This window comes from Cervus canadensis, chromosome 7, assembly GCF_019320065.1.
Source record: "Cervus canadensis isolate Bull #8, Minnesota chromosome 7, ASM1932006v1, whole genome shotgun sequence".
Classification (NCBI taxonomy): Eukaryota; Metazoa; Chordata; class Mammalia; order Artiodactyla; family Cervidae; genus Cervus; species Cervus canadensis.
This window is the reverse complement of record NC_057392.1, coordinates 70,520,972-70,547,382: the sequence shown is the minus strand read 5'-3', so window position 1 is coordinate 70,547,382 and position 26,411 is coordinate 70,520,972. Positions and strand designations below refer to the sequence as shown.

The following is a 26,411-nucleotide window of genomic DNA, read 5'->3' as shown; positions in this document are numbered from 1 at the left end:
AGGATAAGTAACATTATTTTCAATTGGTTATCTTTTTTACTCCCCAACTAACCAATGTGGTTTCCCAAATAAAAAAGATACTGGGCTAAATAGAACAAGTCACTGTGGACAATAACGATTTCCAGATAAGTCTCAGGGACATAAAGTAGTGCCTTCGTGGAACCATCAGAGCTCAGTTCTGCCACCTTTGAGAAACAATGCAATATTTAAGGTAAATAAGTTAAACTGGATGTGTATGAGGGTGAGGGTTAGGGGAAAGAAGGATAGGAAAGATGAGAAACAGGCTGGATCTAATGACTCACAGGCATAGCTGACAGATGATCAATTCATCATCAAATTGGCACTAATATAAAGTTAATAAAAAGCCATAGAGTAATCAGGAAGTGCCTTAAGTTAGTAGTTTCCAAGAGTTCCTTGTTATGCCACCTATATCTGCCCCAAACTATAAGCATTAAACAAATTTGTTAAAGGTATGGTAATATGGAGGCGGGGTGGACACACACATTAGAAAGAGAAAAGAAAAATGTACTAGTAAAAATTTACAAAACAACACTGTGAATATTCTGAAAACTTCTGAATTGTACACTTTAAATAAGTGAATATTATGGCTTGTAAATTATATCCTTATGAAGCTGTTTTTAAAAAAATCTGCCAAGATAGGAATAATAAGTAGAGTTGTAAAAATCAATCAACACATAGTAATACTCAAAGAAAGAACAAGTAATTTTCATTGATCCTACAGAATAACCAGCAACAAAAGTCATTTTTATATTTCTTGTAACAAAAATAGGCAAACTACTACTTACAAGCCAAAAAAAAAAAAGGCGAAAAGAAATTGTCAAAACACTTAAAGAAAGCAATCTGTCAATTCCTACTATGAATATCGCTTTAATTTCACTGTTTTCACTACCAGAAGACTCTGCTCAGTGAGATTATTATGTTTTCACAAACACAATAATCACATCTGGAAGATTCTGCCAAGCTAGTATCTATGAAATTATAATATGTATCACAAAGAGAACTATTACAAGCTCAGAAAAAGCATGCAAGTTTCAATGACTAGAGAAACAATCCGATAAAGAAAAGACAAATGCTCAGTCAGTGATCATTTCCTTTTCAAGATGGGGTTTGAAAGAAAGATAGATGAAAAGTGGCCACACTCAGCTCCTTGTAAGCACAATTGCTGGGTGCTTTTTGGGAAAGAGGCAGGGTGTAATGTTTTTAGTCTCTCTCAGAAAAACAAGTTCAATCATGCAAAGACAGAGTCCTTTTGAAATCATTTCAGAAGGTAGATCCCATGTACAGCTGAGTCTCTTTGCTCTGCACCTGAAACTGTCACAACATTGTTAATCGGCTACACTCCAACACAAAATAAAACGCTTAAAAGTTAACAAAATACAATAAAAGGTAGATACCAAAGTGGAAGGTAGGTGTATGCTCAGAATATGATCCACTGGAATAGAAATTAACTATGCCTATCCTCTGATCTCACTCAGATTCAGCTGATCAAGCAAAACCATCCAGATGATATAAAACAAAACAAAAACCTATCCTGCAATTTGTATCCTCAGAGATAATTTGCTCAAACCCAAGGAACCAAACATAACTCACTTTGGGTTTTAAGTTAAAACATGTTGAATCCACTGTGACTCAGCACACAGGTGTCACTTAAAGGTGTCTGAAACCAGACTAGCTTTAATATGGTACCCAAGAGACAGCCAATGAATCAGGCACAGAATTAGGCAGGAAGAGCACTGGCCTCAGAGTCAAAGTTTTAGATCTAATCTCAACTCTGGGAACTCTCCAAGAACTGAATTCAATATCTGTTGAAAGCAAAGAGTTGCTTTTGAATTTTTACACACCTACATACCAGGCATATAGTAGATGCTCAATAAATGTCTTCTGAATTATCACTATAGATAGCTAACATTGAGCAAGCACTAAGTACTTCATATGCATTATATCATTTGATCATTACAATAATCCTATAATGTAGATTTTCATATTACTTGCATATCACAAATTCAGAAATTGAAGTTTAGAGATTAGTAATGTGCCCATGAGACTCCGCTGCTGAGTGGCAGAAAGAGGACTGCAGGGCCCAAAGCTGTTAATTAACGTGCATTTATGCACTACTGCCTCTCTGAACTCGGCTGGGCATTGGCCAAAGTAATCACAGTCATCAGTGAACATATGAGGCTCCTCCGACTTAATGTTTGTTTTATTGCTTGCTTTTTGCCACCACCTGTCTTCCTAGGAGCAATAACCTTGGGATCCTTGCTACTCAAAACCTGGTCCGCTGATTGTAAACATCACCTTGAAACTTGGAAATGCAGAATCTTAGCCATATAGCCCAGAAACAGAATCCATGTTTTAACAAGACACCCAGTGATTCAGAGGGACCTCAGTTTGAAAGGCACTGGTTTAGACTAGCTCCAAAATGATATTAATACATGTTATGACAGGAGGAATGAAGGTCTGAGAAGGAAAATACAATAGAAATGTTATAGTCAGTGAGAACAAAACCAGCTTGCTACGGCTGTGTCAGGACCTTTATTCACCTAGATAATGGCATACAGATATTTATAAAGGACCTAGCAAAATGCCTAGTGAATTGATGAGACAACAGCTGAATCTATAGGGAGTATACCTATAGTCTCCCACCCTTTTAAAATCACCAAACCTGTGTTTTCAGAAGCACATATCATGTACCAAATAAAAATACACAAAGTCTTTGGCAAATACTGAATTTCTCATCAGGCAAAGGGCAGAGCTGTGCAATGGACTGATAAAACTCAAGACCTGGATATTAGATATTGTCACTTGATCACAATCCAAGAGTCAGTTCTTAACAAGGCAACTTTATCCTTTTGAATATTAACACATTTTTTGAAGCACAACACTAAAGTCAACTTAAAATTTGAGTTTAAAAAACTTGATTTAAATTTGAGCTATTTCAATACGGCTTATGGCTTTCTTTTCAAAACACACACCTACATTTCTAGACAGAAAGTGGCCTATATTTTTGGCCAAGAAGTATAAGACAGCAACTCTTCTCTCACGAGAGACATGAGTTGTGTTGTGCTGAGTCAGAATCTAAAGAAGCATCTGAAGAAGCTAATTTTTACTCGCTATTTCTTACTCACTTAAACAGAGTTATAAAATCCCAGTAGCTCCACATAACTAAAAGTCATGCACATGACTAAAAGTTATCTTAGTAGGAAGTGAGATATACAGGTCACTTTTGTCTTTATTCCCACTTTTAAAAGAAAAAAACTACAGTCCTTTCCTAGTCGCAATTCTATGCTTCCCAGCACTAAATGTGCCCCACACAGGTGGAAATCCATTCTCTTCTTCCGTTCTATGCTCTCAGTCATTTGAAATCTACTAGGCAGGTTCTTCTCTTTCAAACTTTCAACTATATATTCTTGACAATTTCTACTTCCTCCTGTCTTCATCTAGGGAGAACTAGAACAATCAGAATGGATTTCTTGCTAAGTAACCATCCAGATATCTCCTGGAAGGCTTGCTTTCACCACAGTGCATCTAAAATAGGAACTGCTTTTAATACTCAACCCACTTAAATTCTGTTACCATCATAAATTGTCCTCTGAATTCGGAGATTCTATACAAACACCATCAAATACGTCAGGGTTTTACAATAAAGACAAAGAGAGGATTTGGTCATGCTCAAAGTCAGAGGGCAAGCAGGAAGTACAGCAAAGTTTAGAGAAGTGCAGTCCTAAGGATTTTGATTCGGAGTTGAGGCCAGAGACTACAGAAACAGGAAGACATGTATTAACACCAAGAAACATTGAAGGCATAACCCACAGGCCTGAGTCAGTCAACAATGGGGTGTTTAGAGGCCTGAGGGGTCCCATGAGAGAATCAACTATACAAGAGTTTCCTACAAGAGACCCAAATTCCCAATCTCAATGAGGCCAGCAATGGACCATACTGAAAACCAGTTACAACTGCGCTAACCCAACCTCATTGCCGGTGGCACTGTTCATGAATCCACCACTTCGGAGCATTAGTGCTATGTTTGTAGAGTCACAAAATATTTATGGTCTTTGATCTGGTAACCACATGTTAAAAATACAGAGAAAGAGACATACAGAAAGTGGTTCACTGCCAGGGACAAACGCAGACATCTGCATTTAGGTTTAAACACTCACAGGTACAGACAGTGGTTGCCCAGATTAGCGGCCGTTTTGTGAAAAAGCCCTGGGGATCTGCGATGAACCAACTTCACTTCAGGGCTCCTGAGGAGGAAGTAGCAAGAACAGTGGGAACACATGCCACAGTCAGCAGAATTGGTCTGAATCGGTTCTCCCTTCTACAGATGGCAGTGAAAGGGAAAGTGTTAGTCGCTCAGTCTAGTCTGACTCTTTGTGACCCCATGGACTGTAGCCTGCCAGGCTCCTTTGTCCATGGGATTCTCCAGGCAAGAATACTGGAGTGGGTTGCCATGCCCTCCTCCAGGGGATCTTCCCCTGGATTTGAACCTGGGTCTCCTGCATTGCAGGCCAATTTCTTTACCATCTTAGCCAACAGGGAAGCCCACAGACTGCAATAAATCACTCAAATTTCTTATGCTTGGGCTTGTGAGATGAAATATTTCTGCTCTGTGATCTACTGGGAAACAAGCCTCTGCCAAATGCAAATATCTAAGCCCAGGTGAAACAAAGCCATCAGCTATTTTCTCCCCAGTAGTGCTGGGGAGCTAGGGGGGATGTGAGAGGTGGCCATTAGGAAATGAACAATAAAGAAAGCAGGATTGGCCCCAGTATAGATGTATACAAAAGAAATGATTCTGGCAAGCCCAGACATTTGCATCTTCCCATACACAGAAGATCACTAAATCTTTTCATGTGAGAAGTTTAGCTCTTCTTAATTTAACAGTAATCTTTTAATATTCAGATTACCTGCCCCTTGCTGCAAAACTTGTGTATAGCCTGGCTCCTCCCCTTCCTCCTCGGAGTCAGCTCTCTGTCTCCCGACAGGAGAGAGGGAGTCAGGACTCTGGCTCGAGTCCAAACATTCCCACCGAATAAAACCTAACTCTCAACTTTTAGGTTGCATGTATTTTTTCCAGTCGACAGACTCCTCATCTCCAGAGGGAAGATGCCGTATTTCTTTGATTCACAGATGTGCTTCCTGTCCCTGTTCCCCCAATACACATTTAACTTTTCTGAAACTGACATGACTATTGCATTTTATGTCTCCATTTAACGAGATGGCGTTTTTCTATCTCTATTTCTCCCCAAAAAGCTGAAATTTAATTGACGGTATTATCTTGTCATGAACAGTGTTTTAGAATCAAGGAAATACAATAGTAACACTGACCTTAGTATCATTGTGAAGACTAAATAACATCAGGTATATAAGGTACTTCAGCACAAAAATAGTGACTGTCCCCCACAAATGGCACATGTTAACATTGATTATTAAGAACTGATACACTCTTAGGATATATTGCTTCAGTCGTGTCTGGCTCTTTGCAGCCCAATTGGCTATAGCCCACCAGGTTCCTCTGGCCATGGGATTCTCCAGGTAAGAATACTGGAGTGGGTTGCCATGCCCTCCTCCAGGGGATCTTCCCAACCCAGGGGTTGAAACCACATCTCTTACGTCTCCTGCATTGGCAGGTGGGTTCATTACCACTAGTGCTGCCTGGGAAGCCCAATATCCAGAGAAGCAGCCAACAATTCCAGCTTGCTGGTCAGTCTACGCTTGGACCTGACTGAGGCCACAGAAAAACAAAGGCAAACCATCTGGATACTCAGAGAATAGGGACCGGGCTGAAGAAGTCTGAAAACAAGACATTATAAGGAAGGGTTGAAACAAGCTGGAGTTTTTAAGCTGAACAGAAATGAGAATGTGGGTATCAGCAGATGTCTCCTCTGTGGTTTCAGCAGACAGAATTGGAACACAAGGGTGGATATTCTAGAGAAGCTCCTGTCACATCCACATAAAGGAGAACTTTCTAACACTTTGAGCTCTCTAGGAGTGAAAGAGTCCTGGTGAAAGGAAAGCTTCCTAAAACAGGAAGTGCTCCATCAGTGCCTGTATGGCGCTGTGTCAGCTTGCTCCAGAAAAGCCTCCTTCTTGGTCTCAGAAGCCGCACCGTGTCCACTTCAGCTTTAGAATACCAAGTCTGACTCTTCCTTCTCCAAACCCAGGCCAGACTTCTGGGGACCACCCTGAGCAGAAGTGGCCCCCTCAGCCTCCACCAGCTTGGGCTCCACTGTCTAGGGAAAAGTTAGCACAAAACCATGAGCCTGGCAAAAAGCAAAGAAAGGAGAAGATGGATTCACTGGGGTGTCCAGTGTTGTGGCAGCTCACATGGGAGGTAAAGACGCAGTTTAGATGAAAACTGACAGATCTGAACTCGGGAGGCAAGAGGCAGTGCCAGCGCCTGACCTACTAAATGTTCTGGTTCAACCCTAATGAGTCCATTTAAGGTGCAGGCCAGTTTTACAAATGACAGCAAAGCCTTGGTGAGATCCATACTCTTTCCTTCAGATATAGGCTTTCTTGCCCCAGTTACATACCTTAAGTTAAGTCTCAATCCATGCTTTAGGGAATAAATTTTATCCATATTCTACAAAAACCTGCTAAGATCCCAGAGTAAAACAGATGTGTAACTTTGGACTTAGATGTGTAACTTACCAACATTTATGAACACTGGTTTAAGCTTACTGTGAACTTTGTGATTCAACTACATTGTCAATGTTGCAATCATTTTATCTAAATCTCTCTGATCAAAGGTGGTGGGTGTTAACCTTTTGCAACAAGTGCCTTGTTTACATCAGGTGATTCACGGATACTTCTACCCAGTGAAGATGAACAGCTCAGTAACCAACCTACTGAAGGGCCTCAGTCTTACTCCCCAGATGATGCTTGGGTCCAAGAGAAGCCATAGGCTATGGCTCAGTCCTCTGTTAGTCAAGGTTTACCTAAACTTCTTTTGTCAGAAACATTTCTTATCATTGAAAGCTCTGTAAAACCAGGTACAGTTAGGAATCCACATAACATAAGATCAAAATTCTCTCTTCCACAGTGTTGAGCAACTACCACAAGTCAGGTGGTAGAATGGAGTTTAGGAGCACAAAGGTTAACAGCTCTCATCAGAAGCTCACAGTCCAGGGGAGGAGACAGGCTTTTAAGAGCTAATTCTCAGAGTGTGAGAAGTGCAGTATTTGCTCAGAGGAGGAATTGCTCAACCTGGGGTACGGGGAAGGTTACTGCCGGAAAGACACACTGGCAAGGAGTCTTGAAGGCTGGCTAGGAGTTCACTGACCAAGCGTGTGTGCATGTTCAGTCGTTTCTGTCGTGTCCAACTCTTTGCGACCTTATGGACCATAGTCTGCCGTGCTCCTCTGTCCGTGGGATTCTTCAGGCAAGAATACTGGAGTGGGTTGCCATGCCCTCCCTCCAGGGGATCTTCATGGCCCAGGGATCGAACCCAGATCTTCTGCACGAAGGTGGATTCTTTACCACTGAGCCACCAGGGAAGCCCTCACTGAGCGTAGAAGAGAAAACACATTCCAAGAAAAATGAACAGTGATAGTATGTTGGACTACCTAACCTAAAGAACAATAACATTATCCTTGCATGTTTGAGCAGCAGAGTGAGGCAGGGCGAGGACCATGACAGTTGTTTTCAGATATCTGGGGGACAATCTGATTAGGTGTTTGCTTCTCCATGTAGAAAGTATTATAAGAATTGGAAAGCAGGGTGCCTATGAGATTGTACATTTCAGTTTAATATATACAAGAACAGTCTTTAAAGAAGGACTATTAACAAAGAAACTGGTTGTCTGGAGTAGACAAGTTTACTTCATAATTATCTAGTTTTGGAGTCACTTTGGGTTCTAATTATAGCTTAGCTCATGGTAAGCACTTAATAACCAGGGGCTATCCATATTGTGAGATGGAGAACTCATCTTCACACTGTGAGTATCCACACCAGACCAAGCTGTCTTCTCTGGCTATGTCTAATGCTTGGGGTATAAGTTCTAGGTAGACTAGAGACCATCAAGCTCCCTCCCAGGTCCTAGCCTGGGACTCTTATTTGAATGTCTCTGCCCATTTCTGATCTGGCAATATTCCCTCAGCTCACCGGGAAAAACACTAAAGAAATGTCCATTCATAACCTGCTATCTATAAATGTTAGCTCTCATTACTATGGTTATTATTTCCTCGATATTGTCCTTCTACTAACCTTATCATCCCTGGTTTTTATTCCTGTGAGAGTGGGTGTATGTGTTTAATGGTATGCAAATATTCTTGCAAGCCAACTCAAATCCTTAGTAGGAATAGATGACATCAGAAAGAATGAAATAAAATAACTTCTATAGTTTATTATAAATGACACTCATAACAACAATAGGTAACATTCACTTAACACTCATTGTGCATCAGGCACTCTGGGAGGCCTTATATATAAATTATTTCATTTAGTACTCAGAAGAACTCTGAAAGGTAAGTACTAGTATTATAATCCTCATTTTATAGATAAGGAAATTGAGTCTTACAGAAGTCCAGTTTTCACTCAAGATTCCAACTAACAAGCAGTGGTCTAACCTAGCAATTTTGTAACACAGCCTACAACGATCACATGTTAATAGATATGTACTCTCATATATTTAAAAAATTTGAATACTAAATATTTTTATTTAAATCTTAAATACAAGGACTCCAGAAAACAAGTATAAGCCATGTAATCTAGTAAATAGGTGACAACGGTGAGTTCATCTGGTTTTGATCTTACATTTCAGGACACTGTTGAGAAGACAGGGGCCATAGAGTAACCAGGTCATGTTCACTGAAGTGGTCTTTGACCATCAAATTAAAATTTCCAGCTTTCTCACCTGTATGATTCTATTCAAATGAAATGTTCAGAATGGAAAAATCTAGAAAGGCAGAAAGCAGAATAGTGGTTGCGTAGTGCTGGGTGAGCAAGAGAGCAGGGGAGAGAGAGTGGGTTCAAGGTTTCTTTTGGGGGTGCTGAAAATGTCCTAAAATTAGGTTGTGGGGATGGTTATACAGGGCTTCCCTGGTAGTTCAGCTGGTAAAGAATCTGCTTGCAAAGCAGGAGACCCAGGTTCAATTCCTGAGTCAAGAAGATACCCTAGAGGAGGGCATGGCAACCAACTCCAGTAATCTTGCTTGGAGAATCCCCATGGAGCCTGGTGTCCATGGTGTCACAAACAGTCGGACATGACTGAGCCGCTAAGCGCAGCACACACGGTTATACAACTCTGTAAATGCACTGAAGGAAACAGAAGTGTATGGTTTGAAGGGGTTAGCCCTGTGATGTGCAAATCACACAATACACAATTTCAATAAAGCTGCTCAAACATAATTCCCAGGGTTCTGTGTCCAGTGATCTTCAGTCACTCCCTGCGGCTGCTGTCTTCCAGAATAAACATGGAAACCAGATGTGCATTAAGTAAGCCTTTACCCGAGAACAAAATGTTCGAACAACAACCATGAGAATAAAGACCACACCTGTGAAACTGGTCAGTTTTCCTTGGAAGCCACACTGAGCCTTCTGCTTCTTTCTCCAATGTTATAAGGTTAGTGCTGAAAGGTATTCGCTTTTGATTTTTACCAACGCAGGGAAAATGGAATCATAGTTTTATTCCTTATTACTAAAATGTTTGTAAGACAGAAATATTAAAAATAGCAGCAACAGAGGAATCAAAAGACCTCTGAAAGCCCCAAGAGATTACAATCAAGTTAACTAGAACCTGGGGATCTCAATCATTCTGGGCTTCTGGGACCTTGTCTGGAACAGGAAGAGGAGGAAGAATGAAGTCAACTACTCCAAGGTTCTTTTCCACCTTCAACATTCCAGTCAAATCGTATCTTCTAAGGGCTGTCTCAGTGTGTTGATTTGTCCCATGGGGCCTGCGTGTGTGTGCTCAGTCATTTCCAACTCTTCTGCAACACCATGGACTATAGCCCGCCAGGCTCCTCTGTCCATGGGATTTTCCAAGCAAGAATACTGGAGTGGGCTGCCATTTCCTTCTCCAGGGGATCGTCCCGACCCAGGGACTGAATCTGTGTCTCCTGTGTCTATTGCATTGCAGGTGGATTCTTTACCACTGAGCCATCTAGGAAGCCCCATGTCCCATTCTAAACACCAGCAACAGCCCTTGGACCAAGGAATTGTTATCAAGACATATGGACACACTGGAAATCATGAGTGTCTTTCTTGGACTGATGTCTCAAGTATTTAAGTGCACTTCTTCCCACAGCCCTTGTTTAATAAACTATCTATCTTATAATTTTATTAGCTATAACATCTGACTAAGATTTTAAACCTGGTACATAAGAAATCAAAAGGCAGTGTCCTCAAATAATGAATGCGTGCATAGTAAGTAGCTTCAGTCGTGTCCGACTCTGCGACTCTATGGATTGTAGCCTGCCAGGTCCTCTGTCCTTGGGATTCTCCAGGCAAGAATACTGGAGTGGGTTGCCATGCTCTTCTCAGAATAAATGCAGCTGTAATAATGCAGCAAAATAATTGCTCCTTGGAATAAAAATATCCTCTCCTTTATAGAAATTTATCTGGCCTCAACTCTAACCTGTCTAACTCCTGATCTATTTTAATTTTTATTATAAAACATAAATTCCTCTTAAAGGAAACCTTAAATTTACAAACTATTTGAGGAAACTAAAATCATTCTTAGAGCTACCATCTTAAATAGATTATAGGTGATATTAAGTTACTATTCAGAGAAGGCAATGGCAACCCACTCCAGTACTCTTGCCTGAAAAATCCCACAGACAGTGGAGTCTGGTAGGTTGCAGTCCATGGGGTAGCAAAGAGTCAGACACGACTGAGCGACTTCACTTTCACTTTTCATTTTCATGCATTGGAGAAGGAAATGGCAACCCACACCAGTGTTCTTGCCTAGAGGATCCCAGGGATGGAGTAGCCTGGTGGGCTGCCGTCTATGGGGTCGCACAGAGTCAGACATGACCGAAGTGACTTAGCAGCAAGTTACTATTAAATTTTTGTATATCTTGTCTTCATTTTTCTCTTTCCATGAATAAGTTATATATTTTTCAAATATAAAGGGACTGAACTGAACTGAAAGGAAACATAAATATTAACATGCAGAAGAATATAATAAGAAAATTAAAACTACCAGGAATTCCTACTTTTAAAATAATCCCTAAATCCCTATTAACTTGAGGTGACCATCCCTTCTGCTGTCTCCCTAAGAATAACACATACAGAGAGATATATTTTAAACATGGCCAAGTATGAGAGACACAAATAGTTTGAGATCCAGTGTTTTAACTTAAATATCTGTCACCACCATTTCCTCCCCTGATAATTTTCATAAGTTAAGTAGTAATAGCAGCCTAATGATCCATTATGCAATTTTCTTCTAGTGTGTATTTCAATTGTTACCAACTTTTCATGATAATAAATAACACTTCAATGAATATTTTTGTAGTTAAAGCTTTTGCACTCCTATCTGGAAAATTCCAATCTATTGCCCTAATCCTTTTGTGATTTCTTCTATTGGTTTTTGGCTTCCCAAGTGGCTCAGTGGTAAAGAACCCATCTGCCATTGCAGGAGATGCAGGTTCGATCCCTGGGTTGAGAAGATCCCCTGGAGAAGGAAATGGCAAACCACTCCAGTATTCTTGCCTGGGAAATCCCATGGATAGAGGAGCCTGGCAGGGTACAGTCCATGGGGTTGCAAAAAAGAGTCAGACACAACTTATTGACTAAACAACAACTATTGGTTTTAGGAAGAGAAAGTACTTCCCAATCCAATGGTTAGAATTATTGTTTGATTTCTTTTTTTAAATTTAACTCCTTAACCTATGGATGGTATTTTTAAAGATTCCAAACTTATTTGTCACGTGTTTAAGCTTTGGCCAAATCTAGAGTAAGCTATTTGCACAACATTTTCAAATGCACATTTATGTTTTTAAAGGAAATACATGTCTCATATTCTTGGCTTTCCACTAAGAAAAGCTTCAGGAATGACAAAATAACCAGAACTTTGATTGTCAGCAGGAAATCACACTGGTCAGGAATGAAGAGGACACCACTCATTCAGGCCAAATAAAAGCTAAACAAGCGAAAGGCCCAGGTTTGAGCCTTAGTGGTTTTATTATTTTAGCCTTAAAAAGTCTCAAAGGTTCCAAAATTAGCTTATGCATTTAGAAGACAGTTTTTAAAACTGTGGGGTTATTCTCCACAGGGACTGGTTGCCATTGGTCTCGTTTACTGACCACTGACCAAGCTCTGCATTCTGCTTCGCCACTGGTTCTCTCCACTCACCACCAGCAGAACATGTGAGGAAGCAGAGCACAAGCTCAACGCCCGCCCAGTGGAAAAAGAACACAAAGGACATGCCTTACTGGCTGATGGTGGGTCAACACAAGCATCTTTGAGTAGGAAGCGCAGCACAGATAATAGTATTTCATAGTTGCTTCTCAGTAATAATCAGGGTTGGATTATATTTCCCAAAGATATCAGCTTCTCACTCCATTTCTTCCCCACCACGTCCCCCACCACATCGCCTCTCTGAGGCACAACAATATTACTGCCGACTAGTTGTTATGACTTGGGACAAATTATGTAACTTCCCTGGAACAATTTCATCAACTGTAAAGTGGGGATAATACAGACAATTGATGTCTTAGGGTTGTTGCGAAGATTAAATAAGAGGCTGACACAAGGGATGGCCCTTAGAAAATGCTTTTTGAGTGTTAGCTGTTATTATTACTATTACCTTCCCTCTACTACTCCTGCCATGATTACTAATATCATCACCTCCAGAAATGCCAGAAGGTCAAACTTAATTTGGGTTCTTTAGAAGGAAAGAGGGAATGGGGGATGTCTATGGTCAGATCAGTCCTGGGAATAGAATCTGTCCTCAGCCTTTGCAATCCCTCTGGGAAGTTAGTATGTACTGTCATTACTAAAATAGTGAATTTCTGAGGTGGGTGCTATCACAGCATCTCTTGCCTTCTGTCTGAGTTGCTGATAATGCAAGCACAAGACCCATTTACGTGGGCACCATCAGTGAGCAGGGTTGGGAACAAGAATTCAGTGACTTAGGTATGAAAAAGGCAAAGGTGGCCATACATGAATCTGACAAGACCAGAAACTGTAAATCAACAGCTGACAGCTCCCCAAACACGCACACTGAAGATCCAGCTGATGGGCAGGAATGAGACTGATCTGGGATATAAACAGACCCGGCTGACAGGTGAACATTTATCAAGGTTCAGAAGTCAGAAAACCAACTCCTAATATCACCATTCCTCCTGATTATTCATTTCTTTCCTCCGAGTCCTTATCTTCTAGTGACATCCACCGTTCCCAATGTTTGGGGTATGGGCCAATTTGTGTTGAATTAATCTGCCCTAGGATTTGTCTCCAACTTTGAATCTAAGCTTTGTTTTAAAAGGAAATAAGGATCACATGCTTCTGGAACATAAACTATGTTCATAACCATCTGAGATTTATGAGGCATCTGGAGTACTTCTGACTGTTAACAAGAAAGCATGTTGGATAAAATTTAATCGGCTCAGAGTTTAACCTGATATGGAATGGGAAAAATGCCCGTCTCTACTTGATTTTAGCCAAAAGGCAGAGCTGTAAGGCAAGATGAGAACGAGAATTGCAATGAGTGTGCTAAGCCTGGAATCAAGAATAAGATTTGCTTCGATCCCAAGTTACAGATTTTGAGCACTCTGTTGTACAGTCTTTTATTCCCGTCATGTTTGGAGGAAGCTTACTGTAATGGATACTCTTCAGGAAAACCCTAAAATCTGGCTTTTACGGAGTTTCCTCTCTTATTCTATCCTTTGTCACGTTGGTTTTTTTCTGTTTCTAATCAGTAGTATTTTGTTTTGTTATCATCTGTAGAAGAAAAGGCTGGGAAGCACTTGGGAATATAGAAATCGAGACCTACCAGACATAACTGAGTCTGACATGAGCTTTTTAAGACTTATCCATGCCAATTAAGCATAAACGAGTAATCAACAAGTAGAATGTCTTAACACTGTCCTTTAAAATCAGGGAGCAGCTATAATCAAATTGACAAAAGTCTTCTTTAAAATTTTAAGTTAATAGTATTTAATAATAATAGCACTATGCAGTACTAACATATATTAATATTAAGCAAATCATAGCAATCTCTGGGTTTTTTTTTTTTTGGATTTACAGTTGAAGAAAATATCTGCAGACACAGGGGCAATAACACAGCTGTACAACTGTGTCTCAGGGAGATAAAGTCCAGTCCGTTTTGCAATCCTGAGATGGCATGCACAGGTAACTTTATAACTTCAGCCTCAGCAGAGATAGGACTGGGAACTTTAAAGTTTAGCAAATCACCTCAGAGATCTTTCTAAGTATAGATATTATACTTAGAAAGATCTCTGAGGTGAGATCTTTCTCTGAGGTGATTTGCTAAACTTCCTACTCCCTCAGTTTTATATTTTTAGACAGAAGAGAACATGAGAGAACAGATCCTTTTTGAAACACTGTATTTCCCAGCAGGGAAAAGAAAGAGAAGATTAAAATGGTAATAATAGAATTCTATTCACATATTTTCAAATACTAGTGCTTACCTCCTACTAAACCATACCTAAAGTAAGATAAAAGCCAGTATACTTCATAAGAATACTTACACTTCATAAGTACTTCATATACAAAATTGAAAATATCATCAAATCGAACTACTCTTGTGAAACTAATACCAGATTGCTTTGGTGACAAGTGAACAAAGGGAAAATTGTTCTCGAGATGTCTAAGTTAATGAAATTAAGGAAGATATTCTCTTGATACTTCATTTTATTGACTTAATTTCATTTTAATACTAATAGCGATAATTTCATGCCTTACTAGGCACACTCCATTTTGACTGTCATATTTACTCCTAGAGTAATCTTCAATCCTGAGGAATCACTTAAGAAAAACAGTGATGACTAAGGAAGGGATTCAGTTCAGCTTGATCCACCTGTGCACTCTGTCCACATCAACTGTTACACAGGTATTTTCTGAGACATTCTAGAAAAATGCCAGGCTTTTCAAAAAGAAAATTAAAATAATATTCTGGTTCCTTTAACTATAAGTAGTAGGCCCTAGAGAAAACCATACATCAGACAAGCTTGCATGCTGGCTGGGACACAGGACAGTGTTGCCTTGTGCTCCAAGAAGTAAAATAAACCATGTATAAAATCATAGTTATTCCTAGAAGACATAATGAGAAGATACAATGAAAGGAATTCTGAAAAAGGGACTGAAAATGCATACAAACAAGCGCAGATTTCTAGTCTGCACATCTAACAAAAACCAGTCATTACTTCATGGCTTCCTTCTGCATTTAATATTGTCCAACAATGCATATATTACAAGGAAGACTATAACCCTCAGACCTCCATAGGATCAATGAACATTATTTTCTAAAAAAACGCAGCAACAGCACAAATGCCACGCCGACTGTCATGTCATTGCCCAGTGAGAACAGAAAGAAAGTCTGATACATGAAGCAGAAAGTTCAAAATGTTATTTACTAACCTGGTGCCCCCGTGAAAGTAGTCGCTTCATATTGCTTTAAAGAAAGAATCCTTACTATGAAACTAATCTCCAGAGCAGCTGACAGCTGAGAGGGGAAAAGAAACTGACCACCCGGAGAATTCACAGACACAGGAAAGCAATCCGTTTTCAAGCCCCGTTTTTGGCTGACTCCCCAAAGGCAACTTAAGTCATAGCCAAGCCCACAAAGCACTTTAGCCTATAAGCTTTAGTAATGAACTTGAAACCACTCCCATATGTTAAATAGACACTGGGCTGCTCTGAGAAATAAAATCCACTTACAGAATGAGCTAAGACTTCGGGCTTCGTTTTTGTACTTGCTGCCCAAGAAAACTGTAACACACCAACTTAAACAAAGAGCATTCTCACTCCTTTCTCTCCCTTCAGATGCTGTCTTAAAGTGACTCATTCATTTTAAACAAGAGGAATACAGTCTGTCCTCCACTAGGGCCATGAAATGAGTTTTATATAGTTGTCCAAGTTGTTGCTGGTGGTGGTGATGGAACATACAGCACTATAATTTCATGTTGCCTAAGAGGGACCATATTAAGTTATTGCTTCTGAGAATCAAAGTTACATACTATCACTATTCCCAGATTTTTAAAATATATTGTTGTTGTTGTTTAGTCACTAAGTCAACTTGGACTCCTTTTTGCAACCCCATGGATTATAGCCTGCCAGGCTCCTCTGTCCAAGGGATTCTCCAGGCAAGAAGACTGGAGTGGGTTGCGATTTTGTATTCCAGAGGATCTTCCTGACCCAGCGATTGAAGCTGTACTTCCTGCATTGGCAGGCAGATTCTTTACTAGTGCCACCAGGGAAGTCTGTTAAAACACATTAAACAAGCAAAAAGCCTCGCTAATCACTGAAGTCTAAAAGTTAAAGTTCAGGGGGAAAACTTATCAAAGAACTATCTAACTTCTGAATTTGACATGGTGTCTAAAAATCTGAAAATTACTTGTAATTCAATTCTACCATCTACAGTTATTTTATAAAACAAAGCTTTTTTGGTAGTTTTTTAATTGTTTATAGTTTAAATTAGAGCTTAATATGACTCACTATGGTTTTAGAATAAGAAATTTATTTTTCATTCTAAAGAACATAATTGATAGTTTCCTTAAGACATTTATTTAAAAAAATAATGTTCCAACATATTGTTTCTTAAGAAAGAATTAAAAATCCATGCTCTGCTTTTTAACATAAAGTGCTCATGGTATACACAACTTTTCCCAAGTTTTCAACACAAGAGCAGTTTTAATTTTTGTTTCCATGATTTCTACCTTATTTTTAGAAGACCTGTTTAACATAATGGTCAAGATTACCAAATTCAATGTTTCTTCTGAGCCATAAAGATGAGACCAAATATTCCAAGGAAATTTTGCAATACTAACCACGTACTTTAATAACACTTGATTCTTTTGTTGCCAAGTAGATTTACATGTATTTACGGTAAAATCGAAGTTATTCAAACCCGTGAAACATGTCATTATCATATTAGCTCAACAGGATCAGTCATGGAAAGTCCTGTAACTCCCTTGGATCTAATACTCGCCCTCCGCCCTCTCCCATCCACTCCCAGGGTCAGAGCTCAACAGTTTCTCCAGAAGTCAGTTCAGAATGAGGGGGAGCAAGACAGCCACCTCAATGGGAAAACCAGCCTCAAGATTCTGGCCCCTGCGTTATAAAGGAGCCAGCGCCCCCTCTGGTGGCAAAATCAAGAAAAGGCTGAAGCAGTTAAACCTCAGGGGAAACACTTGCGGTTGGAGGAAAAAGAAGGGGAAGAAAAGGACGAGTGATAAGAGCACATTAACGTCACATACAATGTGTGGTAGGAATCATGAAAAGTTTCTTTCCCACAGACCAGAATATTTATAGAGGGTATGAAAATATTCATGCAAAAGAAAAAGTATTATAATTACATTCAAAACCTGTGGATCTGGCTTGCAAGCATATATAATGATGTGCATTCCCAGAAAAATACTCTGAGAAATAACACTGATCTCTCCTTTACCCAAAGGGCTGCAAGAAAAATTCCTGTGAGACCAGCATAATCTCTGAAATGTAAGAACCCTGGATACATCCCAACTCAGCGAGCTAACTGCTGGTGGGACTGTGTCTCCATCATTCTGTTAAGATGCTGTATCCCCAGGATTATTCCTGTCTTTCTTTCAAACAGTATTTCCTTTTGTCTAATATAAATTATTTCTGTTAAAATCGATGTTCTGATATCCTCAGCAGAGATGAAGAACAGTTAAACACTGGGTTTTGAATTACATGACAGTCTTTAATAAAACTCCAGCAAAAATAGAAGTATAATAGGATGTGACTTCTAAATAAGCCCAGGCCATGCTACATAAACTAAAACGAATATTACAAAACCTACTGAAACTACAACTAATAGCTAATATTTAAGCTCTCACAAGAAGCCAGGCATGGTTCTAAAGTGCTTCAAGAGATTAATTCATTTAAACCACACCAATCTATTATTTTGCCAGCTTCACAGATGAGAAGGTGAGGCCTCTAAAGAGTAAGTACCTTGCCAAGATCAAACAGCAAGTGGTGGAGCTGGGATTAGAACACAGGTTATCGGGCTCTAAAGTCAGTGCTGCTAACCACGTGCAATAATAATGCTGTCGTCCTCCGAGTATACCACTTGTGAAACTCTGCCGGACTCTGGTCAAATGATAGGGAGCGGGAGATGGTTGGACAGTCCTTGTGATAGTGTTGGCTGGGAAAGGCCTCCCAGCCAAGCAGCCACAGAACTGAGACCTGGAGGCCATAAGGCGGGTGACAGATCCCCAAGCAGAGGGCACTCACTCAGCCTGCCCAGGCAAAGGGGGAAGTGGGAGGCAGGCCTCCAGAGGGACCACAGGCAGCTTGGTGAGGCTGGAAGACCAACAGCAGAAAACTCTGCGAGGGAGGTAGGAGTCCTCTGATGTCATATCGTGGAGATAAAGAGGCATCACCAAGAGATTTTAAACCATAATGTGACCAGATGTGTGTGTTGGAAAGAGAAGTAAGGAGGAACTAGACCCTGCAAGGAGAGCAGAAGTTTAGAAGACATTCCAGGTAAAGAAACTGACCTATCAGTGCTTTAAAATATACAAGTGTATACTTCTACAGATATTATCAAGGAGACTGGGGCAGTAATCCTGGCAGGAACAATGCTCACTTACTTGCTAAAGCTGGGTTCTGGGCCTGAGCCATGTGGATGTTGTTAATGCCACCAACAGAATTGGGCACACAGAAGGAAGAATAGGCTGGCAGAAGGAGCGGTGGGATGGACAAGACAAGGAGGTGGTTTCTGGAGGCTATCAATAAAGGGTGGATATTATGTCATTACTTTTTTGGTATACTGATAACTGTATATCAGTCTAATTGGTTTCTTTTGTAACCCTATGCAGTCTGGTATTTTCGCTGTAAGAATCTTTGCTGCAAGAATTTTTGCCATACAACTAATTGACTTCAGGACAGCTTTACCATAAAAGACAAAATCATGAAAATAAATTAAAATAGGGACATTAAAAAGGACACAATGAAACTTTAAAAACTAATAACAAAACCTTAAAACTACTTGAAACATTGTGAAAGCCATGATACTTCCTTTTTCAAAGTCAATCATTAATGATTCAGGGTCTAATGTTGGACATACATCTTCATGATATAAAAAAAAAATCTGCTGTAAGACTCTTCAGATTTCCCTGTAAGTAGAATGAACAGACAGGGATGCTGCTACATATATATATATAACATAGACAAACATATATATAAAGCAGTGCATATCTGGACTACATTAAATATTACATGACAGTCCTCATTTCACCAAAATCACCTAAGCCAGATTCTGTGCCAAATACCAAAATTCTGTCTACATCATGTTCTCCACTACCAAATAACAAAAAATGTCACCATTTTCATAAAACTTACCAAGAATCATGTAACCATTTATTTTGGGGATATTGGAGGAGTTTGAGTCTCCCTTTGCCTCCAACTTCTAATCAGTTCAGTTCAGTTCAGTTCAGTCGCTCAGTCGTGTCCGACTCTTTGCAACCCCATGAATCGCAGCACGCCAGGCCTCCCTGTCCATCACCAACTCCCGGAGTTTACTCAAACTCATGCCCATCGAATCGGTGATGCCATCCAGCCATCTCATCCTCTGTCGTCCCCTTCTCCTCCTGCCCCCAATCCCTCCCAGCATCAGGGTCTTGTCCAATGAGTCAACTCTTCGCATGAGGTGGCCAAAGTATTGGAATTTCAGCTTCAGCATTAGTCCTTCCAATGAACACCCAGGACTCCTTTAGGATGGACTGGTTGGATTTCCTTGCAATCCAAGGGACTCTCAAGAGTCTTCTCCAACACCACAGTTCAAAAACATCAATTCTTCAGCGCTCAGCTTTCTTCACAGTCCAACTCTCACATCCATACATGACCACTGGAAAAACTATAGCCTTGACCAGATGGACCTTTGTTGGCAAAGTAATGTCTCTGCTTTTTAATATGCTATCTAGGTTGGTCATAACTTTCTTTCCAAGGAGTAAGCGTCTTTTAATTTCATGGCTGCAATCACCATCTGCAGTGATTCTGGAGCCCAAAAAAATAAAGTCTGACACTGCTAATATTGCATGATAAATCTGGTAAAGGTGACATTACAAGATGAGATGTTGTATTTAAATGAGCTAAAGAAATGATATTTAATACTCTCAAACACTGTCATGTATTACTAGACTCTGTTTTTATATTTGCCATAGATTGGTAAACTTTTGGTTCTGACAAGAGAGAGATGGCTGTGCCCATGAAAGGATTAGCAAACTGTTATCATTTTCTAGTACAGTATTCAGTCTGGCTTTACACTCTCTTATTTCACACTTCAGTAAGTTTTCTTATCACTGTATTTTCTATCAAGTTGCTATAACACAGTTGCAACCAATTGTCAACCAGTCACTTTCTGTTTTACGGCAGATCTGCCTTACGGCCAATTAGTTGTGCAGTAAAACTGCTTTATGGCAAAGATGTTTACTGCAGAAATGCCTAGAACCCCTAACTTTATTCACTTAAATGTAGGCATTTAATTTAATGCATTAAACATTATTTTGTAAAGGGATTCATTAGCTTCACTAGAATGCCAAAGGGGTCCTTGCAAACTCTCAAAAAAGCAAAGAACGTCTGATGCAAAGGGTGGGGGGGGCGGGGGGGCGGGGGGCGGGTAACCCAGGAAGACACTTAAAGAATTCAGAAAAGGGGAGACGGAGTATGAGATGACCAGGATTCAAAGCCAGGATTTTGATTTGTGTTCTTCCCTCCAACAACTCAACACTTCAAAATAATAAAAACAGAATCCCTTCATTTGTGTCAACAAAGTACTTTCACAGGTTACAGCTCACTAGCTCATCACAAAGACCCAGTAGGAAGTAGGAAAAGGCAGGTGACGCCAACCTGCCTGAAACCTCAGAGAAGCCGCTGTCCAAGAAGACACCACTCCTCGGGCCAGTCCCGGGCATGGAACCTGGCATCTGCCTCCCCACCCTACGGAGCTGGAGCTGGAGTCCTGAGTGCAGAAGAGGCAATGATAAGCCCTCATATCACATTAGCTAGAACCTGATCAGGAGAGGACGAAAGTGTGCACAAGTAGATCCTGCTTCTCTTCAGGCTTCCATTTGCAGGCAGGCCTAACAATTTACTTGGATGCTTTGCTCTCAACTCTTAGTCAATTTCGATTTATGATGGGGGTGAATTACAGGACTTAAAGTATTTCAACTGTTTGATTTTCCTCTGGCTATAACCAGAACAGAAGCCTATACTTAAGCAATTAGTCTGAAAATAGATAGACAGGCTGAAACAATGTGTTCTCTGTTCTCTCCTGGCTGTGCCCACCAACCGCATTCATTATTTAATCTGGGACACGTGTTGTCAGGGCTGTGTTAACAACAATGTGTCTCATTGTCTTCACGTCCATTCCCTATTCTGCCACATCTGTCATGGCTCATATCTATTTTGCATCTTTTTTTGTTTTATTTTGATCCTCTTATTTTTACAGGATCATTTTCTTAATTACTACAAATTGCTCTGAAATCTGTTCTAATGCTCCAAAAGGTTACATTTATTAACTTGCTGATAATAAAAAACTTAATGGACACACAGACATTCTTTTAGACTGATGCAAATCTACATAAAATTATATTATTAAAGCAAATTTTATCTCATAGTTGGTTAGATAACCTATCTTTTTAAAAAACAATCTGATCAGTTCACAGGTTACTCTGGCCTCTTCTCATGTAAGGTGTTTCCTTTTACATGATAATGAGAAGGTGGCTATACATGACTGATCAAATATGCTTGTGGGGGAGGAAAATTTTTCCCTTCTAAGTTCTTTGGCTGGTCTAACAATTAAATTGATACAGACAGATTAACGAGAAAAATTAATTTTGTATATATGAGAGCTGACAAAAATGTGGGATGCAAAGAAGTAACCAAAGAAAGTAGCTTTTATCCCTTTTAGACAAAAGAAACAATAAATTTGTGAAGAACTGACAAAATACAGGCTCTGGGCTTGGCCCAGCAAATCAGTGAAGTAACAAAGTTTGTTTATACAACCCTCTTGGCCCTGAATTCCCTGTTTCTGGCAATAAGGATGTCTTCAACCCTCCTGGTACAAGGAAGATCCCTTCCCCCTGGGAGGTTTATTTCTTGCTCTCAGGGAGACAAAGGAGGATCAGAATATTCTTGCATCAGCTGTTTCTTAAATAACTTTAATTCAAAATAATCAATATGCCTAAGTAGCATATTTTAGGCTGGCATCCTCTTCTCTCTTTCATGTTGTTCAGAAAAAAACCTGAGTATTTCTTTTTTTTTTTAACAAATATATGAACATTTTTATTTGTTGCTTAGTCTACTTCTTTATATTCTTCTAAAAAAGAAGAAATGCTTAACATGCTCTTTTCCCACTTTCATCCACTACTGAGGAGGGAAAAAATTGAGTATTTCTTAATATGCATATTAAAATGTAAATTATTATGTTTATTGGTTGGCCTTTAATTTCTAAGTTTCTCTAGTCTTTTTTTTTCCTCTAGTCTTTAAAAAAATTTTTATTTTAAATTGGAGGATAATTACTTTACAATATTATGTGGGTTTCTGCCATACATAAACATGAATCAGCCATAGATACACATATGCTCCCTCCCTCTGGAACCTCCCTCCCACCTCCCACCCCTTCCCAATGATGCAGGGCACCCAAATCCAATGCTAAGTTTTTGTATGTAGTTTTTCTACTCTTTTAAATAAGAAATCATAGTGAAAACTGTCCCTTGCCTTTGAGTCATAGCCACTTGGAGTGAGAATTCTTGTGGACAAAAAGACAAAAAAAAGAAAGAGTTCAAAGTTATCTTCCAGGCTCTGGGAACAGAAGAGCAGTGTCTTCCTGTGGCTGCCTTTCCTTGGATACACGGACACATGGACTTTGCAAGCCAACCCACTGTCTGTGCATCAGAGAGTAACACCCTAGGACACCTGTACTGTGGGGGAAAAGGGAGTGAACCTGGCAATGGCAAGCCTGTGATGTGTTACCTTCTTTCCTAACCACTCAGAAGCACTTCCTTCCTTGCTTGTCCAACCCACGTAAGGAAGGGCTTCCTGTCACCCTGGCAGTTCCTGTAGCCTGAATCATTTGCTTTCATTCCTACCTCGATTTCTTTGTGCTGCTCTCCAACTGCTTCCTCACAAGACCTCTCCCTCCTGCCAAACTGATTTATTACATTCTTTACCTCCCCTAGTTCTTAGGGTTTATGTCACTGCCCCACCTTTGATGCTCATCCACCCCATGGCCAATAAAGGATTAAAATCCTCCCCAGCATTTCAAGAGGCAGCCCAAATCCACATGCTCCATAAAGCCTCCTCAGATGACTCTAGTTTAAAAAAAAAAAAGAAAAGCTTTTATTTCTTAGACCTAGAACAATCATCAGCAAATGTATTAGACAACAAATTAAGCATGATAACATTTGTTCTGTTGTCTTGATTGGTTATTTAAATATTCGATGGCATTCAGGGGTTCCCTCATAGCTTAGTTGGTAAAGAATCTGCCTGGGTCAGGAAGATTCACTGAGAAGCAATAGGCTACCCACTTCAGTATTCTTGGGCTTCCCTTGTGGCTCAGCTGGTAAAGAATCTGCCTGTAATGTGGGAGACCTGGGTTCTTATCCTTGGGTTGGGAAGATCCCCTGGAGAAGGGAAAAGCTCCCCACTCCAGTATTCTGGCCTGGAGAATTCCATGAACTTCAGTCCACGGGGTCGCAAAGAACTGGACACAACTGAGCAACTTTCACTTGGCATTTGACTTTTCATGTACTTATATCTATTCCCTCCAACTGAGTTACCAATAACTGGATTGGAAGTTATACTCCTGAAATCAACCACTGGAAAAAGTATATAGCAGGCAAAGTCCACCTTACTTAGCATAAGTATCTATGGATTAATCATAAGAGATTTCAATCACTTATATATTTTATTTATTTTTGGCTTCACTGGGTCTTTGCTGCTTTGGGAGGGCTGTCTCCAGTTGCGGTGTAGAGGCTTCCCATTGCAGTGGCTTCTCTTGTTGCAGAGCACAGGCTGCAGGTGCAGATTTCAGTGGTTTCGACTCATGGGCTCAGTAGTTTCAGCTCACAGGCTCAGTAGTTGTGGCACATGTCACTCCACAGCATGTGGAATCTTCCCGGACCAGGGGTCAACCCGTGTCCCCTGCACTGGCAAGTGGATTCCTATCCACTGCACCACCCGGAAAGTCCTAGATCATTTATATTATTGAATAGCAATCATAATCACAACAGCCAACACTATTGCCACAATGTCTTATTACACCCAATCTCTTATTTGGCATTCACATTTGCCCTATGAGGTAAATACCATTACTTTCCCCATTTCTCAGATGAAGAAAATGAGGCCAATAAGGTTAATTTGCCCACAGTCATTCATTCAACATAAATTTATAGAGCACTTACTATGTGACAAGCATTGTTAACAGTATTAACCCTTCAAAGTAGAAAATCCCTGACCTCAGGGAGTTTGTATGTCTTCTACTAGGGGAAATAGACGAGTAACAAATAAAACAAATATCAAACAAGATAATTCTAAGTGCTAAGAAGAAAACGAAAGCAGAGTAAAGAAGTGGAGAGTAATGGGGTGAGGGGACACTCTCCTTACATAGGGTGGTCAAAAAAGCCCTCTCTGGGGAGATGACACTTAAGCAAAGAGCAGAATGAAATAAACAAGATTTATAATTATCTGGGGAAAAGGTTACAGGCAGAAGAAACAGAAATCACAAAGGCCCTGAGGCCAAAAGAAGCTTAGAATGTGCAAGAACAACAAAAAAGCCAAGGAAGTCAAGAGTATTGTGAAAGAAAGAGCAACAGAATGGGGTGAAGTCAGAGAGTGAACAGAGAAGTCTGATCATCTGAGGCTTTTCAAACCATTGCAGAAGTTTTCTTCCCCATAAATAGAATAGAAAGGTTCTAGAAGGTTTTAATCATGGGAGTGAAATGCTCCCCTGAGTAAACATTTTTAAAGGTGACTCAGGTTATATAAAGAACAGAGTGAGAGAAAGCAGACTACTTAGAAGAATATTGGAGTAAACCAGGTGGAGATGATGGTGGCTGGGACTAGAGTGATGGCTAAGAAGTAGATAGAGCTCTATGATAGAGCTAAGAGGGTTTTCTAATGTAGGGTTGTCACTGAGTCCAAGCTCACTCTGCTCCCCACACTACAGGCCAATAAATCTGAGAGGAGGTGTTAGGCAGGAAGGGACTTTATTCAGGAGGTGGCTGACTGAGAAGATGACAGGCTAATGCCTCAAAATAACCATCTCGCTGGGGCCTAGATGCCAGGTTCTTTAATGGATCAGAGATGGGGAGGTGAGGAAACAGAGTAAAAAGACTATTCAATCCTTGCAAATGTCTCCTAGAATGGCAAGTTTCAGGCAGGGAGATGTGTTAGTTTCATTTCCTTACATTCATTTATTGGGTGGTGTAAAATGGAACATCTCCTGTCATATCAACAAAGATGCCACATCTATCTGTGATTCTGGCCTACCCAAATGTGAATTTCTAGGCCACCCCCGTAAGCAGGAGTCAAGGGATGCCAGATGCTGAGCCATTTGCCAAAGAATTTAAGAATGTCATAGTCCTTCACAGGTGGGCAGGAGCAAGGTATCTTCCTGAGGCAGGCCATTATGTATGCCTGTAATAACAAATGTGAAATGCGCTGTGCTCAGTCATGTCTGACTCTGCAACCCCACGGACTGTAGCCCAATGAATACTAGCACCACCTGGGAAGTCCAGGTGGGAAGCCTTGAGATACCCAAGTGGTCCAGTGGTAAAGAATCCACCTGCCAATGCAGGAGACATAAGAGACGTGGGTTTGATCCCTGGGTTGGGAAGATCCCCTGGATGGTATGGCAACCCACTCCAGTATTCTTGCCTGCAGAATCTCATGAACAGAGGAGCCTGGTGGGCTACACTACACAAGGTTGCAAAGAGTCAGACATGAGTGAAGCCACTTAGCACACGCGCACGCATAATAACAAAAGCAACAAGATAAGGGTTGAAGTCACAGAGCAGATCCAGTGTGAATTCAAAATTAATCTTTCCTGGTTACAGGGTGATGCACAGTGTAAAAGAAAGAGAGGTGCCAAGGAAGACTGTAAGACTGATATATGAGCAACAAGGACAAAAGTCCAGTTACTGAGTTGGGGAACATGGTGGATGGTAGGGAGTCAGAAGGTACAAGACATTTCAAAGGCAAATCATGAGTTCCATTTGGAATGGTTAAGTTTGAGA

The 26,411-nt window shown here is 40.3% G+C and overlaps 1 protein-coding gene across 4 annotated transcripts in view; it reads right to left on the bottom strand.

Annotated features, from left to right (window-relative positions):
- Window positions 1–26,411, bottom strand: part of PLD1 (phospholipase D1) — a 221,864-nt gene that overhangs the window by 145,169 nt on the left and 50,284 nt on the right. For 2 of the 4 annotated variants that reach the window (XM_043473732.1, XM_043473734.1), the window contains exon 1: window positions 15,571–15,717. The exons of 1 other annotated variant lie outside the window; for it this stretch is intronic. Coding sequence is in view for 1 of the 3 variants with exons in the window: in XM_043473736.1 (XP_043329671.1) it covers window positions 15,571–15,600 (30 nt within the window). In the remaining 2 variants the exon portion in view is untranslated. Of the gene's footprint in view, window positions 1–15,570; window positions 15,742–26,411 lie in introns of those variants that run through there. One more of the 4 variants, XM_043473736.1, reaches the window with a different exon arrangement.